Source organism: Psittacula echo (genome assembly GCF_963264785.1).
Source record: "Psittacula echo genome assembly, chromosome: 3".
Taxonomy (NCBI): Eukaryota; Metazoa; Chordata; class Aves; order Psittaciformes; family Psittacidae; genus Psittacula; species Psittacula echo.
In genome coordinates this window covers 113,582,185-113,601,316 of record NC_137736.1, presented here as the reverse complement: position 1 = coordinate 113,601,316, position 19,132 = coordinate 113,582,185, and the positions used below count along the sequence as shown (strand labels likewise).

Below are 19,132 nucleotides of genomic sequence, written 5' to 3'. Positions count from 1 at the left end.
GGAGGGAAGGGATGCCATCCAGAGGGACCTTGACACGCTTGTGAGGTGGGCTGATGCCAACCTTGTGAAGTTTAACCATGCCAAGTGCAAGGTCCTACACCTGGGTCGGAGCAGTCCAAAGCACATCTACAGGTTGGGCAGAGAAGAGATTCAGAGCACTTAATTAATCTCTGCACTTTCTAAAAAAAATAAATAAAGAGTTCATTAATAAAATATATATAGAGACTAAATAGAAAACTAATTTGTCTGGTATTTTAGAAAAAAATAAAACTACATTTCTAAGTGTTTTACATTTTAAAACATCATTTTTTTCCCTCCCTTCTCTTTTTAGGTACGAGCGAAATTCACAGTTGATGATCACAGTCACTACGTTTTTACACCATGTATTCTTACTCAGTGGGTTCTTGGTTTATTCAGATATGATTTAGCAGGCGGTAAGTCACTTATTTGGTTTTCATTGGAAAAGCAGTTCTAATACCCTAAATTATTACTGATGTCAGTCTTACTGTTGACTCCACGTGCAGCTTGTTCACCTGTGGTACTCTTCCTAAACTGTGAACTATCTGTAACTCAGTAGAGGGAAAAAATGCCTAACAGTTCATTCCATAACATGTAGTAAACAAGTTTAAAAGCTCCAATGATGCTTTAAAATATGTGTGGGAGCTATCTATAAATTAAGGGAAGTTAGTAAGTTGGGACTGCATTCTCTATTATGAGAACATGAAATGTACCCCCTACTCCACACCATCTTTTTCTGTTTTTTGATGGAGGGGGTTGTGTTGAGTTTTTTTCAGCGTATCTGTCTTCTGGATTCCCATAAACTTGCCTCTCATGCTTGTCTTTTTATACCTGACTGTGTAAACATGGTGAGGTTATTGTGTAAACGTGGTGAGGTTATTGTGTAAACGTTTACATGAGGTAAACTGCAGAACTACAACTAATACACATTATTTATGACCTGCTTAACAAAAAAAGAAGAATATAACCCCCCTTAAACATACAGAAAACATCTAGAAAACTATCTCATTGATGTAAAAGTTTACAAATATCTATAGAAGAGCCCAAATATTTTCACAATTTGGGAATGCCTGACAATTACAGTTTTGTCTGAAAGTTCTTCTTTCCTTAACTTTGGAAATTATGAAATTTGTAAAGGTATTTCATTTTGTATGCTTTCCCAAATAACAGCATAGGCTTCTGTCTAATCTTGTCTTTGTCTTTGAAGTTGCTATTATTGCTAGATCATGATCAATTACACCTTATTGTGTTTTAGCTTCTACATTAATTAAAGGGCTACACAGAGGACTGCTTAAAGAGTATAAAAGTGATAAGAATGTTGTGCTCATTCTTGGATCATAGGATGGTATAATGTAGCTTGAATGAGGTCAGTAAAGCTACACTGACAATCAATGCATGGGTAATCCCAGCCCATTTAAGGACTCCATTGCTGTATCCTAAGGTGACATACACACTTTTTCAGTGATGAACAGTATGGCCTGTCATTTACTCATCTCACCTTCGTTCTTACTTTTTTGAAGAATATTGCAGCTTTGTATTTTCTAGTGGCATTTTGTAATACAGACTGTTACTGGTATTTATTGTTATTTTAGTGTTTGTTATCAGTCTTTCTCTTCTCATTTAAAGCAGTCTTCTGTTTTTTCTTGTTTTGATTACCTGGAATTTTGTCTTTGAATTTTTACTTTGTGTGCAACACCTTGTTCATTTTCATTAAAATGCTGGCACTGAACTGGAGCACTTTTTTTAATAGAATATGTTTCATTTTATTTTGCAATGATCCATAATGATATTATTAAAAAGCACTTAATAATGTTTGCTTTTCCTCTTACTCCTTCGTTATGGATGCTTTCCTACTGGTATGTAATTCCACTTTCTCTTTTTCAATCTCATATTTTAAAATGGAAAATTTGAGAAATGTAATATTTATTATAAATATTTAAATTTAAATCTCTCCTTAAATTTTGAAGGATCATCAGTAAAAACTGCAGACTATGTACTGGAAATTGTTGCTTATGAAGCACATCGTTTGTTCCGTGACAAACTTGTTGACATGAAAGAACTTCAGATATTTGATAATGTTTTGATGAAAGTATTTCAAGGTGATTTGGGCTCAGATGTTCTGGACAATATGGCAGGTAAACCATTTGAGACATACTACACAAACTTGAAATATTTGTTTAGGAACTGCTTAATCAAATCAGCCTGATCAAGTCAAATAGCATATGAGCTGAGCACCTAACCTTTCAAATGTTTAATTTGATTTTCACAGATACCTTCTATGTAACCTGGGGAGCTTGTCAAGAGGCATTCGTCACACCAGGGCAGGCAATACCACCACATGGGAGGCCACTCGGCAAACTAAACTCAACAGACCTGAAAGATATTGTTCAAAAAGTGAGGCAAAATTAAAGAATGTACACAACAAGGATTCACAGCAATTATTCTGGATATTTTTTGCAGGAAGTAGCATGCAACAGCCAGGTTTAGGGTGGGGTCTGCTGCTTGTTTGAGGGATCATCTTTTACACTTGATCAAGTGAGGGAAAGTTTCTGATTTTATGGGGAGGCAGTAGGAAGTATCACGTAGCAAGGTTATTTTAATGAAAGGGCATCAATCACATTTGCTGGTGATTTGCAGTGGTTTGATGCGCAATATTGATGTGCATACATATTTGTGTATTAGGCTTTTATAAAATGTTTGCTTTCTGAATTTGTAATTTGCTAAAGTAATTTTGATTTGAAGAAATACAAATAGATTGTTTGGAGATTTGTAATGTACAAAAACTGAGCTCAATGAGAAAATGTGAATATGTTAACTCTGCTAGGCTGACTGATTTTCAGGATGACAGCTTTGATATCATTTCCTCTTATTAGCAGTGTTTGATGGGCTGCTTTTGTATATGGGAAACTGCTCCCTCTCTTTAATTGCCAACTTGTGAACAATAGACTGCATGGGAAATGGTGAAGTTCAGTAGCTTCAGTAATAAGAGTCAGGGTTTTTTTCTGATTACACAATTATGTTGGGCTTCAAAGATGAGGTTTTATTAAGATATAACAAGGCCAGAATTTAGTTTTAGGATCTGGATCTGTTATAATGCATGTTTCATTGGGAGATTCCATAATCTGCAATTATACAGCAATTAGCTGTCTAAACCACTCTTCTAAGTTATGTATTAATTAATCTGTAGTCAGAGACACAGCTCAGACTTTGTTCTGGTCAATTATTTAATCTTAATTAATTAAGTGGTAGATTTCTATTTCAATATATCAGAGACTTCTAGGATATCCTGGTGCTGAGGGTAATGTGGTGTGCTCATTACTGGTAAAGGCTAGGCAGGGTATCTAAATTTTGTCACATAAATAATTTATTTGTAATGAATACTAGTGTGGCCTGTTAAATTTTCAATCCCTTCTTTTCTAAACTTTTAAATGTTGGATGCTTTTATCCCTCACTGCTTCTAATTATTATTAGTGAATGCATTTCCCTTTTTCTCTTTTTTAATAGGGTATTATTCATTATGGGCGAGACAAAAAAGAGATTGAGATCTTACTGTTCCATGAGGTCCTCAGTTACATGTCTAAAGTGGACAGAGTGCTAAGTTTTCCTGGAGGATCACTTCTTTTGGCAGGACGGAGTGGTGTAGGTCGTCGAACAGTTACCTCTTTAGTTAGTCATATGCATGGAGCTGTTCTGGTTTCTCCAAAAATTTCCAGAGGCTATGAACTGAAGCAGTTCAAAAATGATCTTAAATATGTAAGTCACTCAGTGGTTTCCATTTTATAGTGTTGTAGGCATGTATTAAAATAAAAAACAAGAACATGGGAATTTTGAAGGACACAAGTGGTGTGTGAAGAGATATTTTAAGAAAAGCAAAATAGTAGCAGTCTAAATGAAATAAGCAGATTTTTTAAAGTTCTTAGTGCCTAGATTAGTATACTGTTCTTTATAGTAATTAGCTGAAACTCAACTTTTTTGAATACCAGAAGTGTTTTTATGAGTGTTGTGGACTTGATAAATTCTAAGTTTATGTGAATATTGGAAATGTTTTTTTCATATATGTATTTTCATATTTGTATATATTTTTATTTTCTGTCTCTACTATGGTCTACCAGTTGACAGGACAGTAGCTGAATCAAGTAAAAATTTAGTGATTGAGGAAATTTAACATCTTATTTAAAAACAAATGCCAACCCTCAATCAGGAGTTTCCCAGTACCTTCAACAATGCTAAAGAAAAATACAGAGCTAAGCCCACACAAAAAAGTGATACAACTCTATAGTAGAGTCACATCTGGAACATAAATATGTCTGTGAAAGAGTCCGTTTTAACTATTTTTTCATTTCCATGCTGTTCATTTAGGTAGAATGTTCTTCATATTTGATATCTCATAAACTGAATCACCTAGTAATCTTCTGTGTTATGGAGAAAATATGTGTGTAATATATAATCAAGGGAAGACTTACTCTGTTACAAACAATACATATACTCAATATACTGAGCTTTAAATGCTTTCCTTGCTTCTAGGTGATGGAGCTTGCAGGCATTGAAGCAAAGCAGGTGGTATTGCTGCTCGAAGACTATCAGTTTGTTCATTCCATGTTCCTTGAGATGGTCAACAGTTTATTGTCTTCAGGTGAGACAAGTCCAAAAAGAGTATGGTTCTACTTTTACCACACAGATTTAGGTCAGTGAGGCAGAACTTCATGTCCATACCAGCAGTCTTACTTTGCTTTATATGTTGTTTTAGCTGGAATGCTTGTACGTGAGAAACTGATCTGCAATTCACTTTAGCTATCCTTTAAACTACCCTACAGTGGGCGTGCTTTCAATTCCTCAAAGTTGCAATAAAGTAACTTATTTCAAATGAGTCCTTTATAATAAAGTAACCACAAAATGGTAATGTATTCTACTCTACAGCTTCCCTTTTCTAATAAAATTCAAAATTGAGAGGTGTTCCAATGTTTTACTAGATTGTATAGACTGAGTCCTTTACTTAAATGAACGCCGGCAAAACGCGGTTTTCTGACAGTAATGAGATGATAAATAACAGTAACAAATAACAAAAGTGACTTGGTTATCTAGCTTTGTTCCTTGATCAGAGGGTTCACTGAAGCACCCTTACCAAAAGTTATTTGGAACTTAAGTAGTTTAAGAGCTCATTGATAAAAGCAGCAGATTTTCCTGTCTCCTAGGTGCAAATCCAAGTTTCTTTACAATATCAGATTCTTATCATCCAGTGTTAAACCTCTGTCTGAGGACCTGGATACATACTTTCTTTCATGTTTCTCTTTTCTGACAGTCTTGTTTGATTTTTTTATGTTGAGTATGGAACTCTGTCTGGGGACGGGTGAGCAGTCAACAGAGAGTTTGTGGGTCAGGGTTAAAGGGAGAACAGTGTTGGGGGACATTACTGTGGGGATCTGTTACAGATCGCCTGATCAAGAGGAATCTGTGGATGAAGTGCTCTATAGGCAGATAGGAACAGCCTCATGCTCACAGGCCCTTGTTCTCATGGGGGACTTCAACCACCCTGACATCTGTTGGAGTGAAGGTACAGCCCGGCACAAGCAATCCAGGAGGTTCCTCAATTGTGTGGAAGGCAACTTCCTTCTGCAAGTAATAGAGGAGCCGACAAGGAGAGGTGCCGTGCTTGACCTCGTGCTCACCAACAGGGAAGGGCTGGTTGGAAATGTGACGCTCCAGGGCAGCCTTGGTTGCAGCGACCACGAGATGGTCAAATTGGAGATCCTTGGTACAGTGAGAAGAGCGTGCAGCAAGCTCACTGCCCTGGACTTCAAGAGAGCAGACTTTGGCCTCTTCAGGAGCCTGCTTAGTAAGGTTCCATGGGACACAGCCCTAGAGGGCAGGGTGGCCCAAGGCTGTTGGTTGTTATTCAAGGATCACCTGCTCCAAGCTCAGGAGTGTTGCATCCCAACTAGAAGGAAGTGCAGCAAGAGGGCCAGGAGACCTCCTTGGATGGATAAGGAGCTGCTGAGGAAAATTCAAAGGAAAAAAGAGGCTTATAGAAGGTGGAAGCAGGGACAGGCGGCCTGGGAATGTTGTGTGGGAAGCTAGGGACCAGGTGAGGAAGGCTAAGGCCCAGTTAGAATTGAACTTGGCAAGCGATGTTAAGGATAATAGGAAGGGATTCTATAGGTACATAGTGAGTAAAAGACAGACTAGGGACAACGTAGGCCCCCTTCGGAAGATATCTGGAGAACTGGCTACCCTGGATTCGGACAAGGCTGAGGTTCTTAATGACTTCTTTGCCTCGGTCTTCACTGGCAAATGCTCTGACTGCACCACCCAAGTCTTGGAAAGGCGAATGCAAGGGCTGTGAGAATGAAGACTCTAGGACCACTGTAGGAGAGGATCTGGTTCAAGACCATCTTAAAAACCTAAATGTACACAAGTCCATGGGACCTGATGAAATCCATCCGCGGGTCCTGAAGGAGCTGGCAAATGAAGTTGCTAAGCCACTGGCCATCATATTTGAAAAATCATGGCAGTCAGGTGAAGTTCCCGACGACTGGAAGAAGGGAAATATAACCCCCATTTTCAAAAAGGGGAAAATGGATGACCCGGGGAATTACAGACCAGTCAGTCTCACCTCTGTGCCTGGCAAACTCTTGGAGCAGATTCTCCTGGAAGACATGCTAAGGCACATGAAAAACAAGGAGGTGGTTGGTGACAGCCAGCATGGCTTCACTAAGGGGAAATCCTGCCTGACCAATTTGGTGGCCTTCTATGATGGGGCTACGAAACTGATGGACAGGGGCAGAGCAGTTGATGCAATCTACCTGGATTTGTGCAGAACATTCGACACTGTCCCACATGACATCCTTGTCTCTAAATTGGAGAGACATCAATTTGATGGGTGGACCACTCGGTGAATAAAGAACTGGCTGGATGGCCGCACGCAAAGAGCTGTGGTCAATGGCTCGATGTCCAGCTGGAGACCGGTAATGAGTGGTGTCCCTCAGGGATGGGTGTTGGGACCGGTCTTGTTCAACATCTTTGTCGGTGACATGGACAGTGGGATTGAGTGTGCCCTCAGCAAGTTTGCTGATGACACCAAGCTGTGTGGTTCGGTTGATACGCTGGAGGGAAGGGATGCCATCCAGAGGGACCTTGACACACTTCTGAGGTGAGCTGATGCCAACCTTATGAAGTTTAACCATGCCAAGTGCAAGGTCCTACACCTGGGTCGGAGCAATCCCAGGCACGGCTACAGGTTGAGCAGAGAAGAGATTCAGAGCAGCCCTGCGGAGAAGGACTTGGGGGTGTTTGTCGATGAGAAAATGAACATGAGCCGGCTTCAGTGTGCGCTCGCAGCCCAGAAAGCCAACCGCATCCTGGGCTGCATCAAGAGGAGCGTGACCAGCAGGTCAAAGGAGGTGATCTTGCCTCTCTGCTCTTGTGAGACCTCACTTGGAGTATTGTGTGCAGTTCTGGTGTCCTCAACATAAAAAGGACATGGAACTGCTGGAACAAGTCCAGAGGAGGCCACGAGGATGATCAGGGGACTGGAGCACCTCCCGTATGAAGACAGGCTGAAAAAGTTGGGGCTGTTTAGCCTGGAGAAGAGAAGGCTGCGTGGAGACCTCATAGCAGCCTTCCAGTATCTGAAGGGAGCCTACAAGGATGCTGGGGATGGACTCTTCATTAGGGACTGTAGTGACAGGACAAGGGGTAACGGGTTCAAACTTAAACAGGGGAAGTTTAGATTGGATATGAGGAAGAAATTCTTTACTGAGAGGGTGGTGAGGCACTGGAATGGGTTGCCCAGGGAGGTTGTGAATGCTCCATCCTTGGCAGTGTTCAAGGCCAGGTTGGATGAAGCCTTGGGTGGCATGGCTTAGCGTGAGGTGTCCCTGCCCATGGCAGGGGGCTTGGAACTAGATGATCTTAAGGTCCTTTCCAACCCTAACTATTCTATGATTCTATGATTCTATGTATTGGATCACTGATTGGAATGAGTTTTTTATGTATATTCCAGGTAGTATAAACAAAGGAAGCTGTTTAAGTTAAATGGAAGTACTATAATTTGGTTTGTTGTTTTCATGATGTCATGAAAAGAATGATGGAGTACTTGGGATGACACTTATGAAAGTATGGAGGTGAATAATGCCATATTCAGATTCTCTGTACAGGGAATCCTTCAGAAGAATTTGAAGAATTACAGTGTATTTGATCTGCCATTTTAAATTCATTCTTGAAATAGGAGAAGTTCCTGGGCTATATAAAATAGAAGAATTGGAACCGTTGCTATCTCCTCTGAAGGATCAAGCTTCACAAGATGGATTTACAGGACCAGTTTTCAACTATTTCACATACCGTATGTGAACAGAATTATAATTTATTACAAAGTTACAAAAGTGTTATAATAATGGACAAATAATTTCTAACACAGACCTTGTTTTGTGTGTATTTTTACCTTCAATTTGTTGTTAAAAAACAGGCAGGGATAATGTTTACAGTGTGATGTTTGGGGGCACAGAACTCTCAGCTTAAAATTCATTCTTTGGACTTTGTGTCTTTTGGATTTTGTATCCATAGAAGTTCTACAAAGCTGCTATGAAATCTGCTCTTGAAAGTAACTAGAAGGAAGAAAGCTCTTGTCCCCATCATTTTCTGATTTATTTAGCTTATATGTCTAGTTACAGAGTTTTCTTCTATTTGTCAATTATGCCTGCAAATAGTTTGAATTCTGAGTAATTATAAGCAAGTTTACAGCTAGGTTTCTTAATTATTTGTGTTTCTTCTTTGGACCAACAAGTAGATTAAATAGTTTGCAAATAAATAGAAGAATGTGACTGAAAGAATACAGATGCTGGCAGTCATACTCAAAGGCCGTTGAACTACTTCTAATTGGTTCTGTTGGTCTGTACTAGTGGTATCTATTTAAATACTACCAGCTCTTCTAAATTAAAAATTAGAATACACTGTACCATATGTAATGAGAATCCATGATAGTAAATTAATTTGTTTAAGTTCTGTTTATAAACATTCCTTAGTGTGATGTAATATCTTTTTTTTTTTTTTTTTTTCAGACATTACCTTGTTGTAAGCATTGGAAGACGGTGATTTATGTTGTATTTGCAATAAATCTACCATCATGTAGTCAGATTATCTGCTAAATATTTAATATGTTGTATTTTCCTAGGGATCCAACAAAACCTGCATGTTGTCTTGATCATGGATTCTACCAATATAAATTTCACAATAAACTGTGAAAGTAATCCAGCACTATACAAGAAATGTCAAGTTTTGTGGATGGAAACCTGGTCAGAAAACAGTATGAAAAAGGTAAATTGATTAGTGAAAACCTGTGACTTGTTTAAATTAGTAGCTCTGAAAATAACTGAGCTTTGGTGGATAAGATGAAAAGCTTTGAAGTTGTGGCATAATTGTCACTGTGCTAATTTAATCCATTTGTGCAGTACTACAAAGAGAAAATTCTGCAGAGCAGTTAAGAACTATTGGCATTGTTATTTTACCAGTAACATCAATTTCTGTTCTCTCTGTGGGCTGACTTGAGAAAATGCTAACTATGACTGATCAAACACAGCATTTAAGAACAAAGTACAAATAGACTGCAAGCAAAATGTTAAAACCAACTGTATTGGGTTTGCATGGCAAGGGTTTGGTAGTGGGGTGGCTTCTGTGAGAAGCTGCCAGAATTTTCCCCCGTATCTGATAGCGCCAAATCGAGGCGGTTCCAAGATGGACCGACTGCGGCCAAGTTTAAGCCCATCAGTGATGGTGGTAGCACCTCTGTGATAATGTAGGTAAGAAGGGTGAAAAAAGTTTCAAACCGGCAACTGCAGCTGGAGAGCTATTCCTGAAGGACTGCACCCAGTGGAAAGGACCCATGCTGGTGCAATTCATAAAGTGCTGCAGCCTGTCGGAGGGACCCTTTACTGGAGCAGGGGAGGAGAGTAAGGAGTCCTCCCCTGAGGAAGAAGGAGCAGCAGAAACCGACCCCAACCTCCATTCCCCATTCCCTATGCTGCTGAGAAGGGAGGAAATAGAGAATTTGAGAGTAAACTTGAGCTTAGGAAGAAGGGAGGGGTGAGGGAAAGACGTTTTAAGATTTAGGTTTTTTTCCCATTAACCTACTCTGATTTGATTGATAATAAATTAAACTAATTTTCCCAAGTTGAGTTTGTTTGGCCCATGATGGTATTTGGTGAGTGATCTCGCCCTCCCATCATCTCGACCCACAAGTATTCAGCTATATTTTCTCTCCCCTGTCCAGCTGAGGAGGGCAGTGATGGAGCAGCTTTGGTGGGTACTTGGCATCCGGCCAGGGTCAACCCACCACACCAGCTATGTTGATGATATCTGCTGTTACCAGTGTGCTTGACACCTAGTTTAAAAATAGACTTGTAATGTGTATATGAGTTTCTCTAGATCTAAGATTGCACTGTAAACCTCTTGTTGTTCTTCAATCTTTTTGGTGGAATAGAGTCTGTATATTATTTTTAGGATCAAAATCTTTTTTCAGGATGGTCACAATGTAAGTGTGAGATATACATTACTTACATATGTCTCAGGTTGCCAAATTTAATATCCTGATAGAGGCAAGGCTTCGATGAAGCTTCACAGCCCCAACCTGAACCAGTGGTGAAGCTGAGCATGTATTCTCAGTAGGCACAGACACAGACACACATATACAGCACATGTATACATTTAATTGGCAACACAGAACAACACGAACAAACCCTCAGCACAAACACAAGCAGCACTGTTGTTATCCTGTTCCCTTCTATGAGTGATCACAGTGAAGGCCCAGTAGTCGGAAACATGTACATGTGCAGAATGTGGATTTCACTACTAGCTGGGCGCAGACAAACAGACCCTCCAGTAATTGCCTCTGGATGCCCTGGTCTCCCCACTTGCTGTCATCTGGATGTACAAGCTCCTGAGGCCACAAACCTACTCCAGCTGTACACATACTTGCCTTACTGTGCATGTACACACACACAGTAGGATCCAGTAACTGGGTTTAGACATCCAGTCCCTCTGGTAGGTGGCCCTGGATCTAGGATCTCATTGCATCCTGCACAGGCATGGACACACACAGACACACATGCAGTTGGGTCTCATTTGACTGCAAGGCTCCACAGTCTTTCAGGCAGCTGGCCTGGACCTTCTAGTACCTCTGGCAAGCCAACTCCTGTGGGTGCTTCACCAGCTTATAGTAAGTCTTGTGTAATATGAAGTGGCCTTCCATTGTATTCTGTAATGTGTCCCAGGATTCCTATGCAGTAATCCCTTCAGTCTATGTAAGGTGATCTGGCCTCTCCCATTCACATCTGGGATGAGTTTCACACCTGGACCATGGGGTAGGTCACCCTCCTGGGAGAGCTATGGGAGCTGGTGCCACAGTGTCCATTTCTGCCAGAGTTGCTGGGGCTTCTTCACTTGCCATTGTGCCTCAGTGCAGCATGTTGTACTAAAAGGTTGTTTGGCAAAAATATTTCGGCCAGCTCTGTCCACAGCTAAAAAAAAATATTTTTCAGGGTATTTTCACTTCCACTTCAGTAAGGATTTATTTATTTATTTATTTATTTATTTATTTATTTATTTATTATTTTTGAGTCATCATTTAGTCATATGCCAGATCCTTTGGAAGTACTTTATTTTTACTACTGTATGTTGTATAGTTGATAACAAATCAAGGTAAGCCCACTTGTGGAATATGAAAAAGACTTCAAAGACTTAGATTTAGGCATTGTTTAATTCCAAAGTGTTGTATCTGCAACAGTTTTAGTTCAGACCAGCTGATTTCCTTTTGTGTTGTATATCTTTTTACATGTTTGACATTTGGGTTACTGTAAGAGTCCTCTGAGAATTAGTTTCTTTTTCTTGCAACCAGCAAAAGCTCCTTTTGCTGGAGACAACAGGAATTTAGTGACAGGGAAAGACAGAACTGATCTTTTTAATGCTATATGTATTCAGTAAATACCTTATTCTGAATAAAGTTATCATATTCAGTCTTTTCAAATAAGAAACTAGATTAAAGGTTTGGGTTTTATAATTTTAATTCAAATTTTCGTTGTTCATAATTTTCATACAAAAAAATCATGCTAATTTTTTTTAGATACCTGAAATGCTTCTGAATGATACAGATGAACAAGAAAAGACTGGAAAAGCGCATAAGGAACTTAAGAAAAAACACTCAGGTAATATTTAGATGGACCCACTATTTATTATTATTGAAACACTTACCACTTTTGTGTTGGGCATAGATAATAGCATAGATACTTTGAGTCTGATTTTGCCAGCATATTCATAGATTTTAGTAGTGTTCAAATGGCAGACATTTTGAGCAACATTGGTCTAGAGCATACATCCTGGCTGACTAAAACAGTCTCTTCTGTCACAAGCAATTGCAATGTATATTCATTTTTATAAACCGATTAAGCCTCATTTTGTTTTGTTCTGTGTCTTCCTTCTATGTGGATGTTATTTTACAACCTCAGAATCTGATAATTCGAGTTATTCAGTCTGCATGTCCATTATTCTTGCACTAGACCTAGTTATTTTATGTTAATAATTCTTTATCTCCAGTAACTAATTTCTTGTAAATAATGCCTCTTTTTCAGAATAATTTGGTTTTATAATACAACTTAAAATTTAAACGTTTTTAAAATAGGGTGTCAGACTGTAATCTAGGAGACCAGTGACCCAGCACTCATTTGCATAGTAATTTTAGCTACTTTTCATAAAGCATTAATCAATGAAACAATTTCAGTATATTTTTTCTAAGGAATATGAATTTCAAGTGTAATTACATGTTGTTTCCCTGAAAGTGTTTGAAAAATATGTATTCTTTGTGAATTTTTAATGCCCTTAATTTATATCACAAAAAATGTATTATGTTACTCTGCCTCAGTTATTGTAATGTGAGATAAGAATGAATATATTATTGTCTGTGTAACAAATCCTGTTGTACAGGTGATTCTGATTTTCTGAAGTCATTTCTGGCAATCCACAAATCATGTAAAATGTATGGAGCAACACCTAGCAGGTATATGACATTCCTTCGTATATACAGTACCATCAATAACAGTAAAAGAAGAGAGCTAATAAAAAGGCAGAACCACCTGCAGGTATGTATTTAAGACATTTTTAACATACAGCTTTTCAAAATACTCACACATTTGGAAATGCCTTGTGTACCTGCTAACATGGTTTTGTGAGGTGTCCTCTGTTGGTACATGCAGATGCTCTGATTTCAGGAAAGGAATAGTATGAATTTTAGTTCACATCCTGGTTCAAATGCCTTAAAAGGTGAAGAGTGGTTTCTTGTTTTCATTAATATTTTTCCTCAAGAATGTATCAGACTGGAAGAGTAAATAGTACTTGAAAGCACATTAAATTTTTTTCATGTGTATGTAGTATGTATTGGAATTGTGTTGCAAACAACCCATCATCTTTCCATCAATTTAAGTCCTGCCTCTGTTGATATAAATTTTCCCCATGTAGTTGCATATTCCATCCCTTGTCTTTATATTTCTACAGCACCTTCCTGCTTTGTGTGATTCTTGCTAGTTCAACAAGCAGTTTTCTTTAACCTCACGGTGCTCTTGTGTAGCTTTGACCAAGATTCCCTTTGTTATGATTCTCTCTCATTTTGTGTTTTTGAATTGATTTTGAATTCGTTTTCCATGCATCAAACCTTTACACAGTTCTAGATCAAATGCAGTTCTTCTCACAGGCATCGCTTTCCTCCTCTTCTCTATGCCTAGCATGCTTATTTTTGAAACCCATTTCTTATTTTTCCAGTCATACATACTTCTCTTCCTTCTCCTCCCAGTATATTTCTGGAAAGATCTTCTGTATGATCCTTCAGGACATGTAACTTTTGTCTTTACCCTTTCAGCCCCTTTTCCCAGTGACCCTATTCTGAAACTACACTTGTAAAGCTGTATTTCTTCTTAAAGCATCTAGCAAGATACTTCCTTACCTTGTAATCTACACTGGTTTTATTCTGCCTGGCAATATTTGTCTGTCTCAGTAGTAAGCAATTTAAGAAGATTTACATTTGTAATGATGGAAATTGTCTTAGTATCTATTTAGAAAGTAGCTGTGGTTTGTTTGTGACAGACACTCATTTACTTGTAAAATGTTCTGGTTAAATAAAAGTCATAATTTAAGTAAAAATTAGAGACGGGTATCCTAAATCAGAACATCTTCCACGTATTTTTTTTCCCAATACATCTTGAAATAGTCTCTTATCTGATTACCATAGAGTAAATAATTTAGAAAGTGTGCACAAAGAAAATACTTAAGCATAATTGAGGCTTTGCTTTATGTGCATATATGTTCTTTAGAAAATGTACAGATATGTAGAAATAGGATAATTAATTTGTTCTAATTTGTTTAATTTTTGTAAATTTGCTTTTAGAGAAGATCTATGGCATTAGTATCAGTTAACTGTAATGCTATTGAATTAATGAGAACAAGATTATGTACTAGTTGCTGTTCCATTAAAAGTTTATTATTTAGAGAATTTGGGTTTTGACTTTTTGATGTAGTGACAGATCTTACAGCAACATATCTATAAGTACTAAATTTCACTTTTGGATTAAATAATACTAAGAAAATATAAATATTGAGAAAATGTGGAACATAAATTAAAAAATTAAGAATATTAATCTACATCACTCTTGAGTTTGTGCATAATGTTTGTAACCAACCTTCATTTAAATCTTTTTAAAATTCATTGCTACATAACTGCTTTTTGTAAACTTTTATAGGCAGGTGTTTCAAAGCTGAATGAAGCTAAAGCACTGGTAGATGAACTGAACAGAAAAGCTGAAGAGCAAAGCATTTTACTCAAAACAAAGCAGGATGAGGCTGATGCTGCCCTTCAAGAAATTACAGTATCCATGCAGGTGTTGTATACAATGATATAAAAAAATGAAGGAAAAAAAGATGTGCTTTTCTATTTTTGGTCTCCTGCCTGTGCTTTGTTCTTTCCCAGGGTTACAAAACCTGATGCTTTTACAAGAATTTGCCTAAGGGAGTGCATGAGCCCTGAGGCTTGAATAAACTGCAATAGGACAGAGAATTACGTAATTGAAATCATATTTGAACTAATGAAGTTGGAAGAGATCAGTGCAAGTTTTGCACCTGAGTAATATTTACTGCTGTAGTTTACTCTGAAAGTTTTCCTAGAAATTCACAAATCCAAACTGATTCATTTTATGATGTTTACTACAGACAGGAAATTTAAACAAAAGATTGACAAGTAGCACAATTTTAAGTAACAAATACCAGGAATTAAATTTGTGGACTGTTCAAAAGAATGTATTTCATGAGGTCCAGTCCTCCTAAAGTTAACCTCAAAGAAGGTTAAATAATACCTCTGTGTTCATCACTCCTTGAATTTTTTTCTTCACTTCACAAGTAGATATTCTGTTTTTTGAGAAGGTAATTTTCTTTAGTAATGTTTTCCCAGTTAAGTAAAATAATTGTGCAGAAAATAGATCTCTACATTAATACTTCTAGGAATCATAAATGTAGGATAAGCCATGATAAATCTGCTGTCACTGCACTGTTTGTTTTGTCACTGGTTTAGTCTAATTGGTTTGAAGAAAACTTAAAGATGTTCAATGCCAAAGACATTCTCTGTTTGCAGTAGTTTGCTTTCTCCTCAAACTACTTGGTCCACGGTAATTTTTTATAAGCCTACTTCTCTTGGAAGTTTTTAATGCTTTTAGGCTATATTTGCACATAAATTTGAATAATGATGATTGGCTTGGTGTGTTCACTGCTGGCCTCCAAGAATTTATTATGCCATTTTCCCTGTTTTCTGTTGTAAATCTGTGTCTGTTGTTGTCCAGTAGAATTACAGGTTGTGTGGGTAGCTCATATCACATTGTAGGATAAAATCAAAGAATAGGCCAAAAGCCATGAAACAGGATGGGCCCACTGACATCAGAAAAATTACAGTAGAATTCTGATTATTTAGATTAGCATAAAGAATAGGTGCCCTCTAACATTTTAATGTCACTTCAAATACTCTGGTTTATGAAAGAAAGAGGGCTCTAATATATGCAGACTCTTAATCTTTCAGAACAAGGCTTTTGACCTACAACTGAATTTTAAGGTTTTCTTATTCAAAGCCATCATTCAGTACATGTACATTTGCACGAAATGTCTAATTGAGATTTAGGTAGCTAATGTTTTATGGATTTGAATATAATCTTCAGTAACATACTGGTCTATAGCTTGGGTTAAGTGCTCAGAAAGATGATTATTAATCTCAGGTTTTTTTCTGCTTATGTACATCTATTACCTTCTGCTACAAGTTCAACTCAGCTCAGCAATTGCTGATGATAATTATGTGTTTTATACTTGGAAAATGTAAACTCTGGGCTTTGTTGTCTTCTATCTTTTAGGTGAACTGAGTCTAGAATATTAGTCTTATTTTATGCATTTATCCTCAATTATTTGTTTTGTAGCAGGCATTGGTAGTCCCTAGGTTTTGGTATTTGTTTTTTGTTTATTTGTTCTGTATTTTGTATGTTGGTGGCTTTTTTGTTTGTTTTGTTGATTTTTATTTTTTTAAATATTTGTTTTTTTGGTTTTGTGTTTTTTGATTTTTTTTTTATACTAGGTATTTATTGTTGTACTGAAATACTTAGGAGCCCTGGAGATGGCTAATTAATACCATCTCCTGTATGGTAGACACAGTACAAATCTAAAAAAACCCAGATGTAAACCCAAAGAGCTTAAAATACATATTATGATGTAAGACATATGGTGGGTATCTTTACAGACAGGTGGGTGCAAATTTACTGGTAAACAAAATATTAGTATTTTTTGATTAATAGGCTCTAGTTCCAATACGATTGCTGCTTCTATGAGCATTATAGAAAAGGAGAGTTCTAATGGTGTCATGAAGGAAAGAAATGTGAGCAGCTATAAAGACAACAGCAGGAAAATATTAGTTTCCAATGTAGTAAGAATTTACAGATTCTGTCACTGCTTACCCTTTCAGAGGGGGACTGGCATCTTGATAAGGAATGGAAAATCAGAGGCAAGGAGAAAATAGGTCATAATTAGCCTCAAAAATAGAGGTACAGATCTTTTCTGTGGTAAAGAAAGAAAAGGAGACACAGTAAAAGCAGAAGATGCTTATTCCCTAATTTAGTTACCTAGTCAACATGTCTGGTATCAAAGAGTCTCTGCTAATATATTGCAATTGGTATTTTGCAAATTACGTTACAATCAAGATTAAAAGAATAAAAGACCTTAAAGGAATAAAATCTGTGTAAATTTGAAAACTAAAGGTATTCTCTTTTTTTAGAGTGCTAGTGAGCAAAAAACAGAAATGGAAAAATTAAAACACCGGATAGCAGATGAGGCTGCAGAAATAGAAGAAAGAAAAATTAAAATTGAAGTGGAACTAAAAGAGGTTCAGGTAAGTCCTGCCATACAAAATATTTCTGCAAAATGTATCCCTGTATGTCTTAAATATTGTTTCAAGTTACTTTGATATTAAAGCTTTTATGCATTAGAAGAAGTATTTTATTTACCAGGTTGAGATTTTCATTTTGGCATTTGTGTTCCATTAAATCTTAATTACAGTATGAATTTTCAGGCCAAATTTTACCTTCAGTTTCTATTTCTGGGTTGCTGCTGTCTACAGCTGAACTCTGCAGATTTTGTGGGATGTTTTTCAATTACTAATATCTTATGTAGACCAACTACATTACTCTGCCTTGATCAAGCTGGTTCTATCATCAGCTGAATGTAAATAGTTTAATGAGCAATCATTTCAAGTTATTACTAAATTCTGAAAATTATATATCCTAACATTGCTAATAGCAAACTGCTTGTTCCAGAGACCTTACAGCCGTTAAGCATCAGGTTTTTGGGGAGGTATGTGTGTTCAGTCATTGCTTTTAGTCTCTATTTTCCATCCCATCCATTTTAAAATTGTATTAAACAATAAGAAAAAAGTACAGCAACGTAATTTTTTTCCTTTTAAATATCATAGATACCAAGGAATCATATCCTTGTATTGAAAGTGACATAGAACCACAGGACTAGGGTAAATACCTTTCTGTGGTCTTTGATAAATATGAAGGATGTGCAAAGTGTTCACAGTGTTTAGTGATAAACTTTAATTTTCTTCTGTCTTATAATTTTGTTGCTTTGTTGGTAAGGGCAAAGGCTGTCTGGATTTGTTTAGCTACTGAAGATAAAAAGCTTTTATGACCTGTTCTTCTGCACATCTTTAGAAAGACACCCTCAGGCATACCTACAGATATTAATTAGCATCATTATTAAAACATCTGTATGACAATGAACTTGTAAGCAATGAAAGAATAAACAAACATGATTGGTATTACTATCTGTATAATGTTTATGAATTACAGTGCTGAATGAAAAGTGAAGGGAGGTCAGGTGTATAACATGCTGGGATTTATGGAAATACATTTATAATCTCTTAATAAACACATGGCAATTTTAAAATAAATGTGCACATGAATATGCGTCAATGGCGGTTGGTTAGGTAATAAAATATATAAAAAGAACAAGAAATTGTATGAAAACTGAAATGGCAAATGTTCTGTTTCTTATATCCTCATCTCTTTTTAAATGTGTTTTTATATTTTAAGCCACTGGTTAATGAAGCTAAATTAGCAGTTGGAAATATAAAACCAGAGTCTTTGTCAGAAATCCGGTCACTACGGATGCCCCCTGACATAATCAGAGACATACTAGAAGGAGTTTTACGGCTGATGGGGATTTTTGATACGTCATGGGTGAGCATGAAGAGGTAAGGATATTATTTAAGCTTTAAACTTAAACAGTAATTTGCAATATGAAAATCTTTTTATTATATTCAGGAATAACGTGCAGAATTCTTTGGTCTCATATAGAAATAACCTCTTTAACATTGTTTCTTCTTTACTTAGTTATTTAATTCTTTTTACAGTTTCTTGGCTAAAAGAGGTGTGAGGGAGGACATAGCAACCTTTGATGCCCGTAATATTCCAAAAGAAATACGAGACAGTGTTGAAGAACTTCTTTCTAAGAACAGACCATCTTTTGATCCAAAGGTAATTCATGATTGCACAACATA

The 19,132-nt window shown here is 37.0% G+C and overlaps 1 protein-coding gene across 1 annotated transcript in view; it reads left to right on the top strand.

The window, feature by feature from the left end:
* The window catches only part of DYNC2H1 (dynein cytoplasmic 2 heavy chain 1), a 170,320-nt gene that overhangs the window by 41,238 nt on the left and 109,950 nt on the right, over positions 1-19,132 (top strand). Inside the window, exons 44-56 of the mRNA XM_080612498.1 lie at positions 332-434; positions 1,986-2,153; positions 2,288-2,412; positions 3,523-3,771; positions 4,543-4,651; positions 8,243-8,356; positions 9,185-9,327; positions 12,128-12,209; positions 12,985-13,139; positions 14,790-14,927; positions 17,348-17,461; positions 18,666-18,826; positions 18,986-19,109. Coding sequence (XP_080468624.1) covers positions 332-434; positions 1,986-2,153; positions 2,288-2,412; positions 3,523-3,771; positions 4,543-4,651; positions 8,243-8,356; positions 9,185-9,327; positions 12,128-12,209; positions 12,985-13,139; positions 14,790-14,927; positions 17,348-17,461; positions 18,666-18,826; positions 18,986-19,109 — 1,785 coding nt within the window. The remainder of the gene's footprint in view (positions 1-331; positions 435-1,985; positions 2,154-2,287; positions 2,413-3,522; positions 3,772-4,542; positions 4,652-8,242; positions 8,357-9,184; positions 9,328-12,127; positions 12,210-12,984; positions 13,140-14,789; positions 14,928-17,347; positions 17,462-18,665; positions 18,827-18,985; positions 19,110-19,132) is intronic.